This window comes from Capsella rubella, unplaced genomic scaffold (genome assembly GCF_000375325.1).
Source record: "Capsella rubella cultivar Monte Gargano unplaced genomic scaffold, Caprub1_0 scaffold_5, whole genome shotgun sequence".
NCBI classification, from domain to species: Eukaryota; Viridiplantae; Streptophyta; class Magnoliopsida; order Brassicales; family Brassicaceae; genus Capsella; species Capsella rubella.
In genome coordinates this window covers 12408048-12422964 of record NW_006238919.1, presented here as the reverse complement: position 1 = coordinate 12422964, position 14917 = coordinate 12408048, and the positions used below count along the sequence as shown (strand labels likewise).

At 38.2% G+C, this 14917-nt stretch overlaps 5 protein-coding genes across 7 annotated transcripts; 2 read left to right on the top strand and 3 right to left on the bottom strand.

The window, feature by feature from the left end:
• Window positions 1-67: 67 nt before the first annotated feature.
• Window positions 68-1387, top strand: LOC17887437 (aminoacyl tRNA synthase complex-interacting multifunctional protein 1). Its single transcript, XM_006292981.2, has 3 exons — window positions 68-654; window positions 769-975; window positions 1068-1387. The coding sequence occupies exons 1-3, from the start codon at window positions 187-189 to the stop codon at window positions 1212-1214; spliced, it is 822 nt and encodes a 273-aa protein (XP_006293043.1). The 5' UTR covers window positions 68-186; the 3' UTR covers window positions 1215-1387.
• On the bottom strand, window positions 1263-4469 carry LOC17885173 (methylenetetrahydrofolate reductase 1). The gene is made up of 10 exons (XM_006290736.2): window positions 3943-4469; window positions 3758-3840; window positions 3489-3662; window positions 3106-3279; window positions 2905-3005; window positions 2690-2801; window positions 2353-2433; window positions 2084-2261; window positions 1591-1925; window positions 1263-1501 (listed from the first exon to the last, which is right to left on the bottom strand). Exons 1-10 carry the CDS (start codon window positions 4403-4405, stop codon window positions 1424-1426), a joined length of 1779 nt encoding a protein of 592 aa, XP_006290798.1. The 5' UTR covers window positions 4406-4469; the 3' UTR covers window positions 1263-1423.
• A 1113-nt stretch (window positions 4470-5582) lies between these two features.
• Window positions 5583-8001, bottom strand: LOC17885489 (putative histone-lysine N-methyltransferase ASHH4). Its single transcript, XM_023783307.1, has 12 exons — window positions 7927-8001; window positions 7715-7835; window positions 7487-7598; window positions 7262-7361; window positions 7113-7191; window positions 6852-7020; window positions 6686-6766; window positions 6427-6577; window positions 6214-6241; window positions 6040-6130; window positions 5818-5866; window positions 5583-5723 (listed from the first exon to the last, which is right to left on the bottom strand). The coding sequence occupies exons 1-12, from the start codon at window positions 7942-7944 to the stop codon at window positions 5652-5654; spliced, it is 1071 nt and encodes a 356-aa protein (XP_023639075.1). The 5' UTR covers window positions 7945-8001; the 3' UTR covers window positions 5583-5651.
• Window positions 8002-8370: 369 nt separating this feature from the next.
• Window positions 8371-11835, top strand: LOC17884858 (cysteine protease ATG4b). Of its 3 annotated transcripts, none has more exons than XM_023782089.1 (10): window positions 8372-8552; window positions 9187-9266; window positions 9364-9732; window positions 9804-9889; window positions 9964-10014; window positions 10132-10511; window positions 10741-10879; window positions 11153-11208; window positions 11294-11364; window positions 11510-11835. In XM_023782089.1, exons 3-10 carry the CDS (start codon window positions 9525-9527, stop codon window positions 11686-11688), a joined length of 1170 nt encoding a protein of 389 aa, XP_023637857.1. In that variant the 5' UTR covers window positions 8372-8552; window positions 9187-9266; window positions 9364-9524; the 3' UTR covers window positions 11689-11835. The 3 variants fall into 3 exon arrangements, with proteins under 3 accessions (XP_006292861.1, XP_023637857.1, XP_023637856.1); XM_023782088.1 differs by having other exon boundaries at window positions 9358-9732; XM_006292799.2 differs by having other exon boundaries at window positions 8371-8552; window positions 9187-9732.
• Window positions 11812-13469, bottom strand: LOC17885331 (F-box/kelch-repeat protein SKIP20). The gene has a single exon (XM_006292177.2). The coding sequence runs from the start codon at window positions 13179-13181 to the stop codon at window positions 11913-11915; it is 1269 nt and encodes a 422-aa protein (XP_006292239.1). The 5' UTR covers window positions 13182-13469; the 3' UTR covers window positions 11812-11912.
• Window positions 13470-14917: the final 1448 nt, after the last annotated feature.

Here is a 14917-nt window from a genome sequence, read left to right as displayed (position 1 = left end):
AAGATGGTAATGGATTCGAATAGCTTCTCAAGCTTTGGAAATCTCTTCAGATGCCTTGTTTTTTCACAAGTCAAATCGTAGAGTGGGAAGCAAACAAAATTGTTTACATGTATAAATAATATTAGTTGCAAGCAGATATAGTGAAGAAGAGAGAGAATACAGAACAGATAGATCTTAGCTAAATCCATGGCGGCGACGATAGCTGTTTTCTCCGGTGGTCTGAAAATGAAGGCTGGAGTTCTTGCCGTCCAAATCTCAGCACTTCCTCTTCGCCGCGAATTCGCCCGTTTCTTCTCCTCTCCATCGAAGGTAGTACCGGCAATCTCCTCATCTCTTCGAGTCTCCGCCGTTTATAACCATCACCAACGTAATCGAAGCTCTTGTTCACGACTTGCTACTTTCTGCACGGCAGCTCCCGACGCAGACACAACGGTTTCAACGGATGAATCGGAGAAGAAGAGTGAACCTCAGAAGGAAGAGGAGAATGTGAAAGAGACGGCGAATCTGTTGGATATTAAAGTAGGACGAATTGTGAAAGCTTGGCAACACGAGGAAGCAGATTCTCTATATGTTGAAGAAGTCGACATTGGTGAAGCTGAGCCCAGAATCATCTGTAGTGGTCTCGTCAAATACGTTCCTCTCGATCTCCTTCAGGTCAGCTTCATTGTTTCTCTATCTTCTCCATGTTCTGTTCGATTCCAATTCCCAATTGTGTGAGAATCGTGTGGAAATTTCCCAACTGAATTAACCAATGAGCTCAATCTGTAGGGTGCATCAGTAGTGGTGCTGGCTAATTTGAAGCCGAGGAATATGAGAGGGGTTAAGTCATGTGGTATGCTCTTAGCTGCATCTGACTCTGCTCATGAGAACGTTGAGCTTCTTGTTCCACCACAAGGCTCTGTTCCTGGAGATAGAGTGTGGTTTGGCAACGAAGATGATCTCGAGCAGCTTCCTGAACCTGCACCTCCTAATAAGGTCTCTTAGCCTGCAAACCACTTATCATTTCAGTATCAAGGTCTGTTAGTGATGGATTTTTCAATATCTCTGTTCTTTTTTGGTTGTTGCAGGTTCAAAAGAAGAAAATGTGGGAATCGGTGCAGCCACTTTTAAAGACTGATGCATCTGGTGTTTCGATGCTTAAGGAGGAGCATTTGATGCGAACATCTTCTGGTCTTGTTACTTCACAATCTTTAAGAAATGCTAACATTTCTTGATTTTTATGTTAGAGCTATATTAAGATGTTGTTTTGACAAAGAGAGAAAGAAAGAACACGCCTCCAAAGGCAATTTTTTTTCATTGCAAACAAACTTATGTTTTTGTTGATCAATCAAATAAGGTTATTACGAATCACAAACAATTGTAGAAGGTACAAAACAAATATCAAAACCAAACATTTCCTCTTCGCGGTTGGGTTTTTCGGAGATCAAGCAAAGACAGAGAAGATATCACCATTGATGTAATCATTGTCCACTAAGCTTACCAAATAGTAGCTGTTCTTCACCTGCATATTGATTAGATACTTGCATCAGTACAGCCAAAACCAATCTGGTTTAAGAAAAGAAGAGAAGGAAAGTGAAGAAGATTCTTTACCTCCTCGAGCAACTTTCTAGAAGGATCCTCTTCTGGGTACAAGTTAGCCCAGCTTCTTGACCAAATCTCAAACGCTTCGTCTTTCCAGACTTTGAAGCTGGCTGGATCCACAATTGTCGGTTGAATAACCTCCTTAGCTGGGAACACTCCCCAAGTAACTGCATTCACATCAGACTCACCGGTGTTTGATACCCAATTCTCTGCTTTGTTCACGGCCATGAAGGTGATGGAAGGAAAAGCTTTGGATTTCTCCACAAGTGTGTCTAACTTCTCCTTTGAACAGAAGAACTCTAGATAAGCTTTCTGGTAGACGTAACCACCAGGACCTCCCCATCCTGCCAAGTTTCAATTGCAATTATACATTTTTGTTATAAGCTAAGAAGAGAAAACTCTGGAGGGGTTTAATAGGTTTTCAAGAAAGGATAGATGAATCCTGAGTGAAAAAAAAAAAAATAATGGTATGATATATGATCGCAGATATGAGTTTCCTTACCAATGGCTGGAAATTCGGATTTGGCTGCATTAACTGATGGTTGGCTATTGATGGTCAGGAAACCGTTGGAGTTGACTTTTCCGAGTTGCTCGTTTATGATCTTTGTCTCTGGCTGGAGTCCATCTAATTCAGACCATGGACTGCTTTTTAAGTTTCCAAGACAGAGCTCTTTAAATTTCTGATTTGTGGAAGTTTTACAAGAAAAATTATAAGTGAGAATAAAAATAAAAGAAGGAAACAATTTCTGACTGTTAGCAAAAGAAGGTTACCTCTTGAACATCGTCAATGCTTTTCAATGGGACAACCCATTCTTGCTGAAGCTTCTTGTCACGTGCTTTTGGGCGCATGAACTATCAATACATGCATTAAGATCAGCACTAATCATTGGCAATGAAAAACACATAAGAAGATGGCAAGCAAACTAAGCATCTCCTTACAAGTGATAATGGTAGGATTAAATAATAGTATGCAAATACAATCACAAGTAAAATCAAGAAGAACAGCTAAAGTAAACCCTTTAGAATTCTTTTTTGAAACACAACCCTTTAGAATTCCAGTTAACAAAATCTAAAGCGAAATGTCAAATATCTAATGAATATGTGGTACCTGATAATCAGAAAGTGTACTATATGACGCACTGCGTGAATCACCCCATCGTCCATGTGGGAAGTCATTCCAGCCCTTTGTTCTAGATATGTAGCTCTTTGGACGGTTTGCCCTGCAAATATTAGGAAGAAAGAAATGGTATTATTTTCACCTCAAAAGAGAAGTTTAAAGATCAGAGACAAAATTCAGAGCAAGAGAAACAAAATGCAGGTTACCAGAAGATAGGGCGAACATCTTCACTAATACGGAAAACATTTGCAGGACGTCTCCAAGGTAGAGAACGAGAAATCTTTGATTCATCAATCAGACCAAGGTTCTGCAATTTGAGCACCATTGTTAGGTTCTTCCGTGTCCAAAATGCTGGTGTTAAATATTATTACTACAACGAAAAAGATTTTGAAGGAATAATGAACAACCATTAATATCCCAATAGCTGATTTGTCCACGTTCAATGTGTACAGATGAAGGGTAGTGATTCCATGGGCCAAAATCTTTTTGCACATTTCTGTTGCAAAGTGAATACCATAAGCTTTAACAGCTTCGTCATTATCCTTGATAGGCTCCAAGGCAGCAGTGAGCTCAGCAGGTATCTATAGCAATAATAGCATGAATGGAATATTAGTCATAAGGCATCATCACCAAGGGTCTATATATGTCAACTAAATCATATATGGTCAATAAGCAACCACATAGATGCAAGAAAACTCAAAAACTTAAAGCCTTTAAGCACAGAGACAACATTATTCTACAGAGCAAGCCATAAGCCATATCATGACTGATAAAAGAGATCACAACATACCTTGGTCTTGCAGAAACCAGCCATACGCAAGAAACCCTTGTAGTTGGAAATGGGCATAATTCCAGGAACAATAGGACAATTTATCCCAATTTGCCGACAGTCGTTCACAAATTTGAGGAAAATGTCAGTATCATAGAAAAGCTGGGTAACAATCAAATCTGCTCCAGCATCAACCTGTTCCACGAGCCACAACCCACAAAATACATCAGATCAAAGACGACTTGAGAATCCAACACACAAAATGCAAGGCAAAGAACAAAAGTCTGAACCTTTTTCTTCAGGTAAGCAAGATCACTCTGGTAAGATTCAGGAGTAGCAAGTCCATTAGCTTCAATAACATCCGGATGAGCCTCTGATCAAAAAACACACAAATCCTCAATTAGAGATGAAATAGGAAAACACTAACACAAATACATTAACAAAACCAACAATGAAACTGAAAAAGTTTCAATACCAGGATAACCAGCAACAGTGATTCCAAAGTAATCACCATACTTGGTTCGAATGTGATTGACCAGATCCAAAGCGCAGGCAAATCCTCCTTCAACCTGAACGAATTTATCTTGACCATGAGGGGGATCACCTCTGAGAGCAAGGACATTCTGAATCCCATTAGATCTAATAGTCTCAAGGGCGTGGTCAATCTTCTCGACGGGCATGTTGGTACAAGTGAGATGCATCATAGTCTCGACACAAATCACATTCTGCATCCTGGAAGCAATCTCGAGAGTGAGATCGGCGGTGGATCCTCCGGCACCCCAAGTGATATCGCAGAAGGTAGGTCCATAAGAGACCAAACGATCCATCCGTTCAAAGAGATTCTCGACACCATCCTCCGTCTTGGGTGGGAAAAACTCGAAGGAGAAGGCTGTTTTGCCTTGCTCCGTCACGGATTTGATCTTATCAACCACCTTCATCTTCTGAGCACGAGATCCAAATCCAGATTCGGGAATTACAAGGAAGTGGTGGAGAGGCTAAGTGCTTCGTCTACTCACTCTTTTATACTACTATCCATCCAATAAGTTTGGTGGTTACTTGTAACCGGTTAAACTTAAAAATAACTATCAAAATTAATTGTTATGACATTATGAAATTTAAAATTCAATAATTCAAAATAATTTTTTTATTTATTCAGCAAATAATTTTTGCTGTATTGATGTTATTCTACCACAATTTTTTTTCCCAAAGTTGTTACAGTAATTGTTTTTGTGCTAAACACATAAAATGTTCAAAAATAATAGTTTCTTTTCTTATTATTTTAAATTTTTTTTCTCAAAGAAAAAGATAAAGAAACAATTATATGGAAAAGATGATTTAGATACTTTTGTTTGAATTCGATATGTACTAGCAAAGGATCTCTTGATGTTTGCATTCCTTGTTGGGTTTGGTTTAATTTTTCTTTATCGAGGTTTTCGTTTTGGTGTGATTTTGTAACGGGTTTCCTTCCCTATCCCCCTATGATTGTAGCTTTGTATTTTCAGTTTTTAGGTTCCCTTCCATAGGGCTTTAGACTCCGGAGATACTGTGTTTTCTGCCGGCTTTAGACTCCGGGAATATTTTGTTTTTCGCCGGCTTATGTTTGTAACCTTTAAGATTTTATGATTTCAATAATATAATTCCAGATGACAAAAAAAAAAAAAAATACTTTTGTTTGAATAATTTTCTTATTTTCCCAGCTATATATAGATTTTGAAAAAAAAAAAAAAAAAAGGAATTAGTTAGGTAGGTGAGGGAGGGCCCCACATCACCTACCACCAGCAAAGCCAATACCCTGTGTCGGTCATCGGACCGTGGGTATCAACAACCGCTACAACGGACACTAGTCTAGTGATAGCTTTTGTAGCCCTGGAGGATCACGTGCTTAATATGGACAGATCAAACCGGGTATGTGAGATTTTTCTCTCTTAAATAACCAAACTCCGGTTTAAAATACAAAAGACTTTTCTCTTCTTCTCTTTTTTTCTTGTACTACTGAACTGAACTTCTGATTCAAGTTGGATACATACAAGTACAACAACAACAGTCTAAAATCTGTTTGCCAACCTACACGGTTTGGTTGGTTACTATACCAAATACACCCCCGGTTAGAAAGAAAAAAAAAACTACTTCACAATTCAAGTGTAATCCAAATGTTGGGAATGGAATCAGACTTGGAGCACAATATCAAACATTTACGATCTTCCAAACTTCTCTGGACATGTTGATAACCTCGGTAACACCATCCTCATACATGATCTGGACAGAGATTAGTTTTGTTTATTAGATTTCTTAAAATGAGATACAAGGTGAACAATAGAGTTGAGATTTATAAGTCAAGTGGGATGGATACCAAGTGATTTCTTGAAAACTCATCGTATTGTGTAATGATGCCAAAACACCTGAAAATATTGACTACTACTGTCAAAACCCACACCTTAACAAGCAAAGTAAATGCTATTGAGCCGTACAATATATAGATCTATATATATATAAACTCCATTGCAATATAAATGCTTCTGAGCCTTGTTATTGGTTCTTAGGTGTGGCAGAATTTGGCAGAAGATAGTTATACCTCTGGTTCATGGGACGTGCTAACCAGATTACCACACCAATGCAGTCCCGGCAACATAGTTTTCTTTTGCTACTGTTGATCCAAGATTTTCCTGACGCATCCAAATTTTTTTGTTTTCTCTTACCTCCGAATTGAGAAGCTTGTCAAAAATACACCCAAATAATTATTACTAACCGGCAACGCGTCTACCTCGAGCTTTCACCTAAACCAAATGTTTGAAATAATGATTTGCTGTTTAGCATGCAAAATCACATGATGACTTATAAAAAGCAACGCAAAGCTTAAAATTGTTACAAGAAGATGATTTATATATGACACATTAACTCTGTATTATTCAACATATGTATGTAAGCTTCTCTTCTAGATAGATTTCAGTTTCAATTTAACCTTGGGAGTTTTCCTGGTCACTTCACATGCCACTGGTTCCACAGCTTCTTCCAAGGTTGTCTTCTTAGTTTTGGTAGGTTTTGCACCCAGCTTTTTTCTGCAACCCACTTCACCACAGTAGCAATCTTGATCTGCACCAAACTGCACAAACCTGCAATATTCCTTAGTAATATTTATCATCAAGTACTTTATAAAAGACAATGGTGTCCAAGAATGCACAAAGCTAAGGCATTGTTGTGATGCAAGGAAATGTTCTTACTGGTAATCGTAGGTCAACTGCTCTCCTTTGCTTATGAAACGATTAGCAAATATGCCAATTCTTGTCTCTCCATCAATTATCCTAATGGAAACAAAGGATTCTATATTATACATAAAACTTTTTCTCAAGTGTATTAAAGAGAAGATGAGCAATAACAACAACAAACCACTTCTGCATCTCTGTATTAGGATTGCAGCTGTGATTGATGTATCTTGATTTGTTCCCCTTATGAGTAGCATCAATCACCATGTTCCAGTTAATCTGACACAGATAGAAATTTGTCTCGACCTGCTTCAACTTCCAAAGCCTTTCTTGACAAATCTTTTCGTCGATAACTAGAGTGAATAAAGGATTTAAGAAGATAAATATATGGCATAGTAAGAAGAGAACATACAAGTAAACAAGAGCAACAAAAATGTAACATCACCTTCCCCAACATATTCAATGATAAAATCTCCTGATGGGATATCTTCATCTGCTTCAATTCCATATCCACATTTCTCTGTCTACAAGAAACAACTTATTTAACCTAAGATGCAATTTTTGTTTTGGTAAGCCAATTTGCAATATACCAACCTGAACTATCTTCATCTTTTTGATATGTCTTTGTTGGAACGGCTTGTTGGTGCATTCACCTCTGCATCTGCAACTAGATGAACAGCTTGAGAGTAGAATCCTAGGAAACACAAAAAAGTACAACAATCAAAATCAATGTAGTCTTTAAAATCAGACGAGTATTTGTGATCACAGTGACTAAATATAGGTAAAACCAAAGAAGAAAGAGTCAGATTTGGAACATACCCACAGTTGCAATCACTGCCACAGAGATTTGAAGAACCAGGGTCCAGGGAGCAAGAACAGAATATGCCATGATCTTTAACTCTCTTTCTAAATTTCTTCTTCAAGTAGATATCTTAAAACAAGGCTCGTTCATGGGAAAACAAAGAAACAAGAAAATCTAAAGAATTGTGGAAAATTTAAAAAAAAAGAAAGAAAAGGACTTTGCATGTGTGACAATGAAAGGGATACTGCGCTTTATGAAGTCATGCTTCCCCTTACTCAACCGATCCGAAGATTCCATTTTCTCCAAGTCCCTAACCTGCTTTTCCAACTTTCTGAGAGATTTCCTGATTTGATTTTGATCGGAACCCTAGTAAAATACCAGAGAAACCTATGATCATACTAAAACATAAAGCCCGTAAAGATAATTGAAAAGAACTGAGGACTCTGATCCAATTTACCTTACTGGCGGAAGCCATGGTAAGAGACCGGAAACGCAGAAGTTTCTTATGGTTTAAGAAGACAAATAAGAAGAAGAAGAAGAAGAGGGTGATGATGAATCAGTGGCGGATATGATAAGCAGAGGCAGAGAGTAAAAAGACGTAACGGAGAAAGAGCGGCAGTTGCTTCTTTTCCTTTTCTGAGGATTTTGAAATTCTCCGCAAAAAGCAATAAATCAGTCTTAAAAGGGTAAATCAGTAATTGCGAATATCTCTCCTATAAACCGTTTTGGACATAAATGGGCTTTTAAGACTGTTGGACCGGCCCAATAAAATAATAACTATTCCGTATAAATGGGTGTATTATTAGTACGGCATGATAAAAAACCAGTGATTATGATAATCTTTTTAATTATTTTTAAATCTTTAGTATCATCCATATTCGGAGCTTTAAGATAATAAAAGTAATTACGTAAAAGAGAAGAGGAGAGAGAGAGAGCACGAAACTTTTATTTCTTAAGGTAACACGAAATCCTTCATCTGCAATTCAAACTTCGTCTCCGTTGATTCGCACTCTCGTTCTCCTATTTTCCGTCGCCAAAGGTCTTATCTCCGTCGTATCTAGTCAGCCTTAACGATTTTTTCAGGTGATCTATCTTTATGCTCTGCTAGAATTTCGAAAAGTTGTGATAATTTCCTTCTCCGGATCAGATTATGAAACTCTGTACGTTTGTTTAGTTGTTCTTAGTCGAGCTCATACTCTCGTTCCTTTTGATCCTTGTTCTTATTCTTAATTTTTTGTGTATGCGAGAATTGAGTTGCCAAATCTATAGTTGACTGATTGATCAATTGTGATCGCTGTAGATCCGTGAGGGGAAATTGCGTCAGCAGTCTTGAGTTATTGCATGATTTTGTCTCCAATGTTTGTTATTTTTGTGTGGATTTGTTCAATTTTGGGAGTTTGCTTATCGGATTCGAGTAACTTTGACGCATTTATCTTAACTGTTGTGTTCCTTTGATTCCTAAATTGGAGTCAAGAAAGATTTGGAGCATATAGTGAAATACAGTGTAATAGTGAGAACAAACTTTGGCATTAAAGTTCTGGGCTGATATAAACCTGCTGAATTATGGATAATAGAAGATAATCTATGAGGATTGTTTTGGTTTATTCGTGTTTTTACCTGTGTTCTTTTGCATACTATGTCAACGGATTCTTAGAGCTAAGTCTGTTCAATGTTAACGTGATCTATTTTTTTTTATCTCTTATGCTTCTTATTGCAGACAAAGGTAGATTCTCGGGGTTTGAGTTTTCTTCAACTTTTTAAGAGACAGATATGTCGCATGTGGTGCTTAATGTCTAGGTAATGAAGGCTATATGTGATAGGTTTGTTCCTACAAAATGTTCTTCATCAAGCACAAGTGAAAAGTGTGATAAATCCCGGACATCTCTAGTTTCAGATTCGGTATCTAGTGATAACAAGTCAAACTTGGCCGTATGCCCGGATGTGGTTGCATCTTCCTCCCCAGTTTCTCAACCGTATAGGGAAGCGTCTACTTCCGAGCATAAGCCAGATTGCACCCCACATAACAGTTGGACAGTTATTTTAAAAACAGCTTCTATGGCTAGTGGGGCAATTAGGAGATTTCAAGAGCGTGTATTAGGGCCGAGTCGGACTGGTATTTCCAGCAGCACAAGTGAGATATGGCTCATGGGTGTCTGTTATAAAATCTCAGAGGGTGAATCCTCAGAAGAAGCAGATTCTGGTCATGTCTTGACTGCATTCGGACAAGATTTTTCATCCTTAATACTAATGACATATCGTAGAGGTTTGTATATTCACTTCAAATTCGAGCAAGCATTAAAGTTTTCACAAATTACTCACTATGTTAGTTTACAGGTTTTGGGCCTATTGGCGACACAACTTATACTAGTGATGTAAACTGGGGATGTATGCTTCGAAGCAGCCAGATGCTCTTCGCACAGGTCTGCATATTGTTGTTCTAGCTCAAGACTTCAATACTTTACACCTATATACTAAATTCCCAGATCTTTAACAGGCATTGCTATTCCAAAGGCTGGGAAGGTCTTGGAGGAAAAAGGAATCCGAGGTTAGTTAATTGTGATATCTTGTCTATGCCTTAACTACAGAATATACAAATACAAGGGACATAAATCTGGTTTCTCAAGAGTCCAGTTTAATTTAGCTTGTTTGGTTTGAAATGCAGACGCCTGAAGAGGAATACTTAGGGATATTAGAACATTTTGGTGATTCTGAGGCTTCAGCATTCTCTATTCACAATCTTATACTAGCTGGAGAATCTTATGGCCTGGCCGCTGGCTCATGGGTAGGACCATATGCTGTCTGTCGATCATGGGAATCATTAGTTCGGAAGAAAAGAGAAGAAACTGATGTTAAAAACAAGTTGTTTTCCATGGCTGTTCATATCGTTTCTGGCAGTGAAGATGGAGAGAGAGGTGGAGCTCCAATTCTCTGTATTGAAGATGTCACCAAAACTTGTGTGGAATTTTCAGACAGAGAAACTGAGTGGACGCCAGTTCTTCTCTTGGTGCCACTGGTTCTCGGGCTTGACAAAGTGAACCCCAGGTTTGTGATTTATTCAAACTGATAGATAGGTGTACTATAGATGTCAAGAATTCAACTTTTAGTTTTTTTTAGAAGCAATTCTATTAAGGAAAAATTGATGGCTTGTAATTACATACTCACATTAATCTACGTATACACTATGGAGAGGATATGATGACAGCAGAGTTTGAGTGACTTTGTTATCATTTTTTGCTAAATCCTTCTGAAAAGACTATTATTTTGTCGTCAGGTACCTTCCATCTTTGATAGCCACTTTCACTTTCCCGCAAAGCCTTGGCATTTTGGGCGGCAAACCAGGTGCATCAACTTACATAGTTGGAGTTCAAGAAGACAAAGGTTTCTACCTTGATCCGCACGATGTTCAACAGGTTTTCATCAACACTCCTTATAAATCCTTAAATAAAGACAACAAGAATTACAGTAGTACCAAAATAAACTCAACGTTTTGAATCTGGCACGCTTTGATTTGAAGTTTGGGACATATAAGGTGGTCCATGTTTTGCTTATATTGTCACCATCACATCCATTCATCTATTGTCTAATTGGTTTCGGGACTGAGAAATTACTGATATTACTCAGTCCATGTGCTTCAAATGACATTTCAGTATCACTGATTGAGCCTTATCGGTAATGGTTGGTAGGTAGTGACAGTCAACAAAGAAACTAGGGATGTTGACACATCGTCTTACCATTGCAAGTGAGTTTGATTGATCATTTTGCCTCATTTAGTGTTCTGCCTCTACTCAGATTCATACTTCTTATTCCTACTATATCTGGTACAGTACGCCCCGCTATGTTCCGCTGGAGTCACTTGACCCGTCACTAGCTCTGGGATTCTATTGCCCTGACAAAGGTATTTACTAGTTTCATAGAAATGGAATACATAAGATGTATGTATAAATAGTTCAGTTAAAACTTTTCAGTTTGATTTGGTAACTTTGTAAAACCTATTTTGAACAACTTGTTTTACACTGATATCTGCCCCTACTTTGTAACAGCTGATTTTGATGATTTCTGTATCCGAGCAACAAAACTAGCTGCAGACTCCAATGGTGCTCCTCTCTTCACCGTTACACAATCCCACAGAACAAATGACTGCGGAATTGCAGAAAGCAGCACATTGACATCTACAGAGATCTGTGGTGAGGAACATGAAGATGAGTGGCAATTACTTTGAACACTTATTATTTATTAGCCATTCTTTTTTCAGTGTGTGACTTTGTTCAATTATCACAAAAAAAAAAAAAAAATACCATTCTTTTTACATCTATACTAAGATTTGATGTTTGTATAATAATAATAATGAAAAACCCATTTTCGTTTACTAAATTTGTTTTCTATGTATTTCAGTATTAACGTTGACTTTGAAAACAGAGAAATACTTTTGACTTGATTCTCTCTCTAGACATAGATTGAAGAATACGAGAAAGGAAGACTCGAAAAACCAGAGGGAGTGTTGACGTGGCTCCACTTCCCGCCATTCTTCTCCGCCGTGATCTTCGTCATCATCGTCCCACTTTCTTCACCGCCACCGCCGATCATTGCCACCGCTTGGCCACTCAAGCTTCCTGCGAAAACCGACGTCATCGTCGTCACCGGAAGCCTAATCGTCTCCATAACCACTTTCCATTTCATCGAACCATCTTCAATTTCCCAACGTGGCTGACTCTGTCTCTCGCTATCAATAAAGCACCATAACCTACAACCTCTAAAATCTCCGGCGGATTCAGCAGCAGACGCGGCGGTGCGACCTCTCGGGCTTAAATCAGGGAACGGCCAGACGTTTTCGATTACAGACCAGGAACCCGAAATCGGATCGTAGATCTCGCCGTCAGATCGGAATTGGCCTTGGGTCTCCGTTCCGTATCCGCTCAACACGCAAAATCCAAGATCCGTCGCCATAGAGAAGCCGTGGCACTCATCTCTCCCTTCCGCCATGGGAGGAAGCATCGTCCACTCGTCTTTGACCACATCGTACACTTCAGCCGATCGGAGAGCGTTCTTCTGATCATCGTGACCTCCGGCGACGTAAACCTTGGTCGAACCAACAGACGCGCAGGCGAAGAAGGATCGCGCCGCCGACATCGGCTTCCCTCTTCTCCACCTCCTGCCGCTTCCTTCTCCGGCGAAGAAATCCAAAACGAAGACATCTCTGACGGGCTGCAACGTCTCCGGATCCCAGCCGCCGATTAACAAAACTTTCCCAGCTTCCTGAAGCGCAACGCACTCGCAGAACAGAGGAACGCGTTCGGGAATCGCGACGCGGTACCAGGTGTCAAGCGTTGCGTTGTAAACGCTTAAACCGTAGAGTGGCGTCACAGTCACACGCGGTTGCTGCTGCTGGATCATGATGTTGTGAGAGTGAGACTCGCCTTGTTCCTCCTCCTCTTTCTTGCTGTCGTCAGTCATCATGTCATCACCATGAATGATGGGTGGACAAGTGAGAGGTTGAACAAGGCAGAGCAGAGATTCAGCTTTACCGAAAGCGATCCGTTCCTTGTGGAAAGAAAGACCGGAGAGAACACATTTCCAAGAACGGGAAACGTGTTTCATGGAAGAATGAAACTCGAAAGGAACCCTAACCAAACACTCCATAGCTAATTCCTCGGGCAGTCCTGGGATTAAATCTCCTTTAAACCCACCTGATGATATCTTCTTCGACACTCCCATTGTTGTAATGAGTAGAGAAGCTTCTTGTTTGTTAATAATTGATATTGATAGATGGGAAGAATTGTAAGAGACACTGAAGAAGATGCGATTGGGTAAGTCAAGTGCGAACAGAGGCTACACTTTTTATAACAAGAAGATAAGAACACTCAACAAGGCGGTCCCTAGAGATAATTATCATCTTTTTCTTTCTTTTTTTTTCCTTCCGTCTTTCAAATCGATAAATAATAATCAAAATACACTTATTTATAATTCGGGATATTTTGCGAAAACAGACAAAACAAAATAATACTACAAAACAGTAAATTTAAATCGTGATAGTAAGTAAAAGACAGGAGACAGATCTAACACAAAAGTTTAATAAAACTCTGATGGAATTTACATCACACAAACGGAAGAGAGAGAGAGAGAGAGAGTGGATAATCCAAAATATGTACTTGCAAAAAAAACGACAAATGTAAACGCAATGAAGATGACAACTTTTGTTATATTTATTATTATTTGAAACAAGAGAATCATTCAAATGAATAATATCTTTTCGGATTATTCAAAGGACTAGTAATAATAATCTTTCATTTCTCCAATAAGTATAAATGAATGATAAGTAAGGACCACGCAATTTTCATCCAAAATTTATATTATTATTCGTATATTTTTGTAAGATATATATATATATATGTAGTAAGAAAGAAAAGAAGCCGTGATGAATTTGATTAACTCAAGAACTGTATATCAATCAATAATGGTTTTGTTTTTAATTTCTGTTACAAACAAATAAATAAAATGTTTGGGGGTGTTCTAGAAGAAGAAGAAGAAGTTAAGAAGAAGAAGAAGAAGAAGGGCATGTCCATGTGGATAGGATGAGTTTATCCTCTTTCTTATCCGAGAAGAAGGACAATTCGGTGCTGACACATGGGCTCCCTCCCTCCTTCGTCTTTACGTCCCCCTCTGTTCTCTTTTATTTAATAAAATTTCATCTACTCTTACTAATTATTTTACACTCTTCAATTATGAATGTATCAATTGAAACGATCTTCTCTTGTGACACTTTCTCTGCGACTCGTAATTCCGAGGATTTAACTTACTTCTACTATTGATATTACTGTGTATACGGATTCCATCCATTTATGCCAATCCCTATAAACTCACTCCCTACGTACCATCCATCTCTGCCGACCTTTAATTTTCTTTCTTTTCTTTCTCTAATTAAATCTAAAACTTCCATTTTACATACTCTCTTATACAGCATAACTTAACTCTAACATTAGAATTAGAATTTGTATCATTAACAAACCTGTTCGGCGAATCTTTTATAGCATAACTTAACTCTAACATTAGAATTTGTGCCTACATTCTCGTTATATTAGGACAGTATTATTGTATGTTACTCAGCAAATTCTATAATACTAAGAATTTATGAACTAACTAATTTGCATAATTGAATTAGTCTTTGTACTCTTCACACCATCGTTCAAAATGGGAATGTGGAAGACAGTTGAAAATGCAACACAAAATGTTGTTGTACTACATTCGTTGATAAAGTTTGGTTTACTTTCTTTATAAACGATTATCTATGACACAAGATAAGATATTGTTGTAACCTGTAACCATTCGGTATAATAGTTTGATGGTATTCATGATACATATATATATAAATAAAGGAAAACGTAGACAGACCATTGAATTGATATATGTATATATCTTTGTCTTTCGTAATTTTCGCCTGTAAAGGCTGGGAA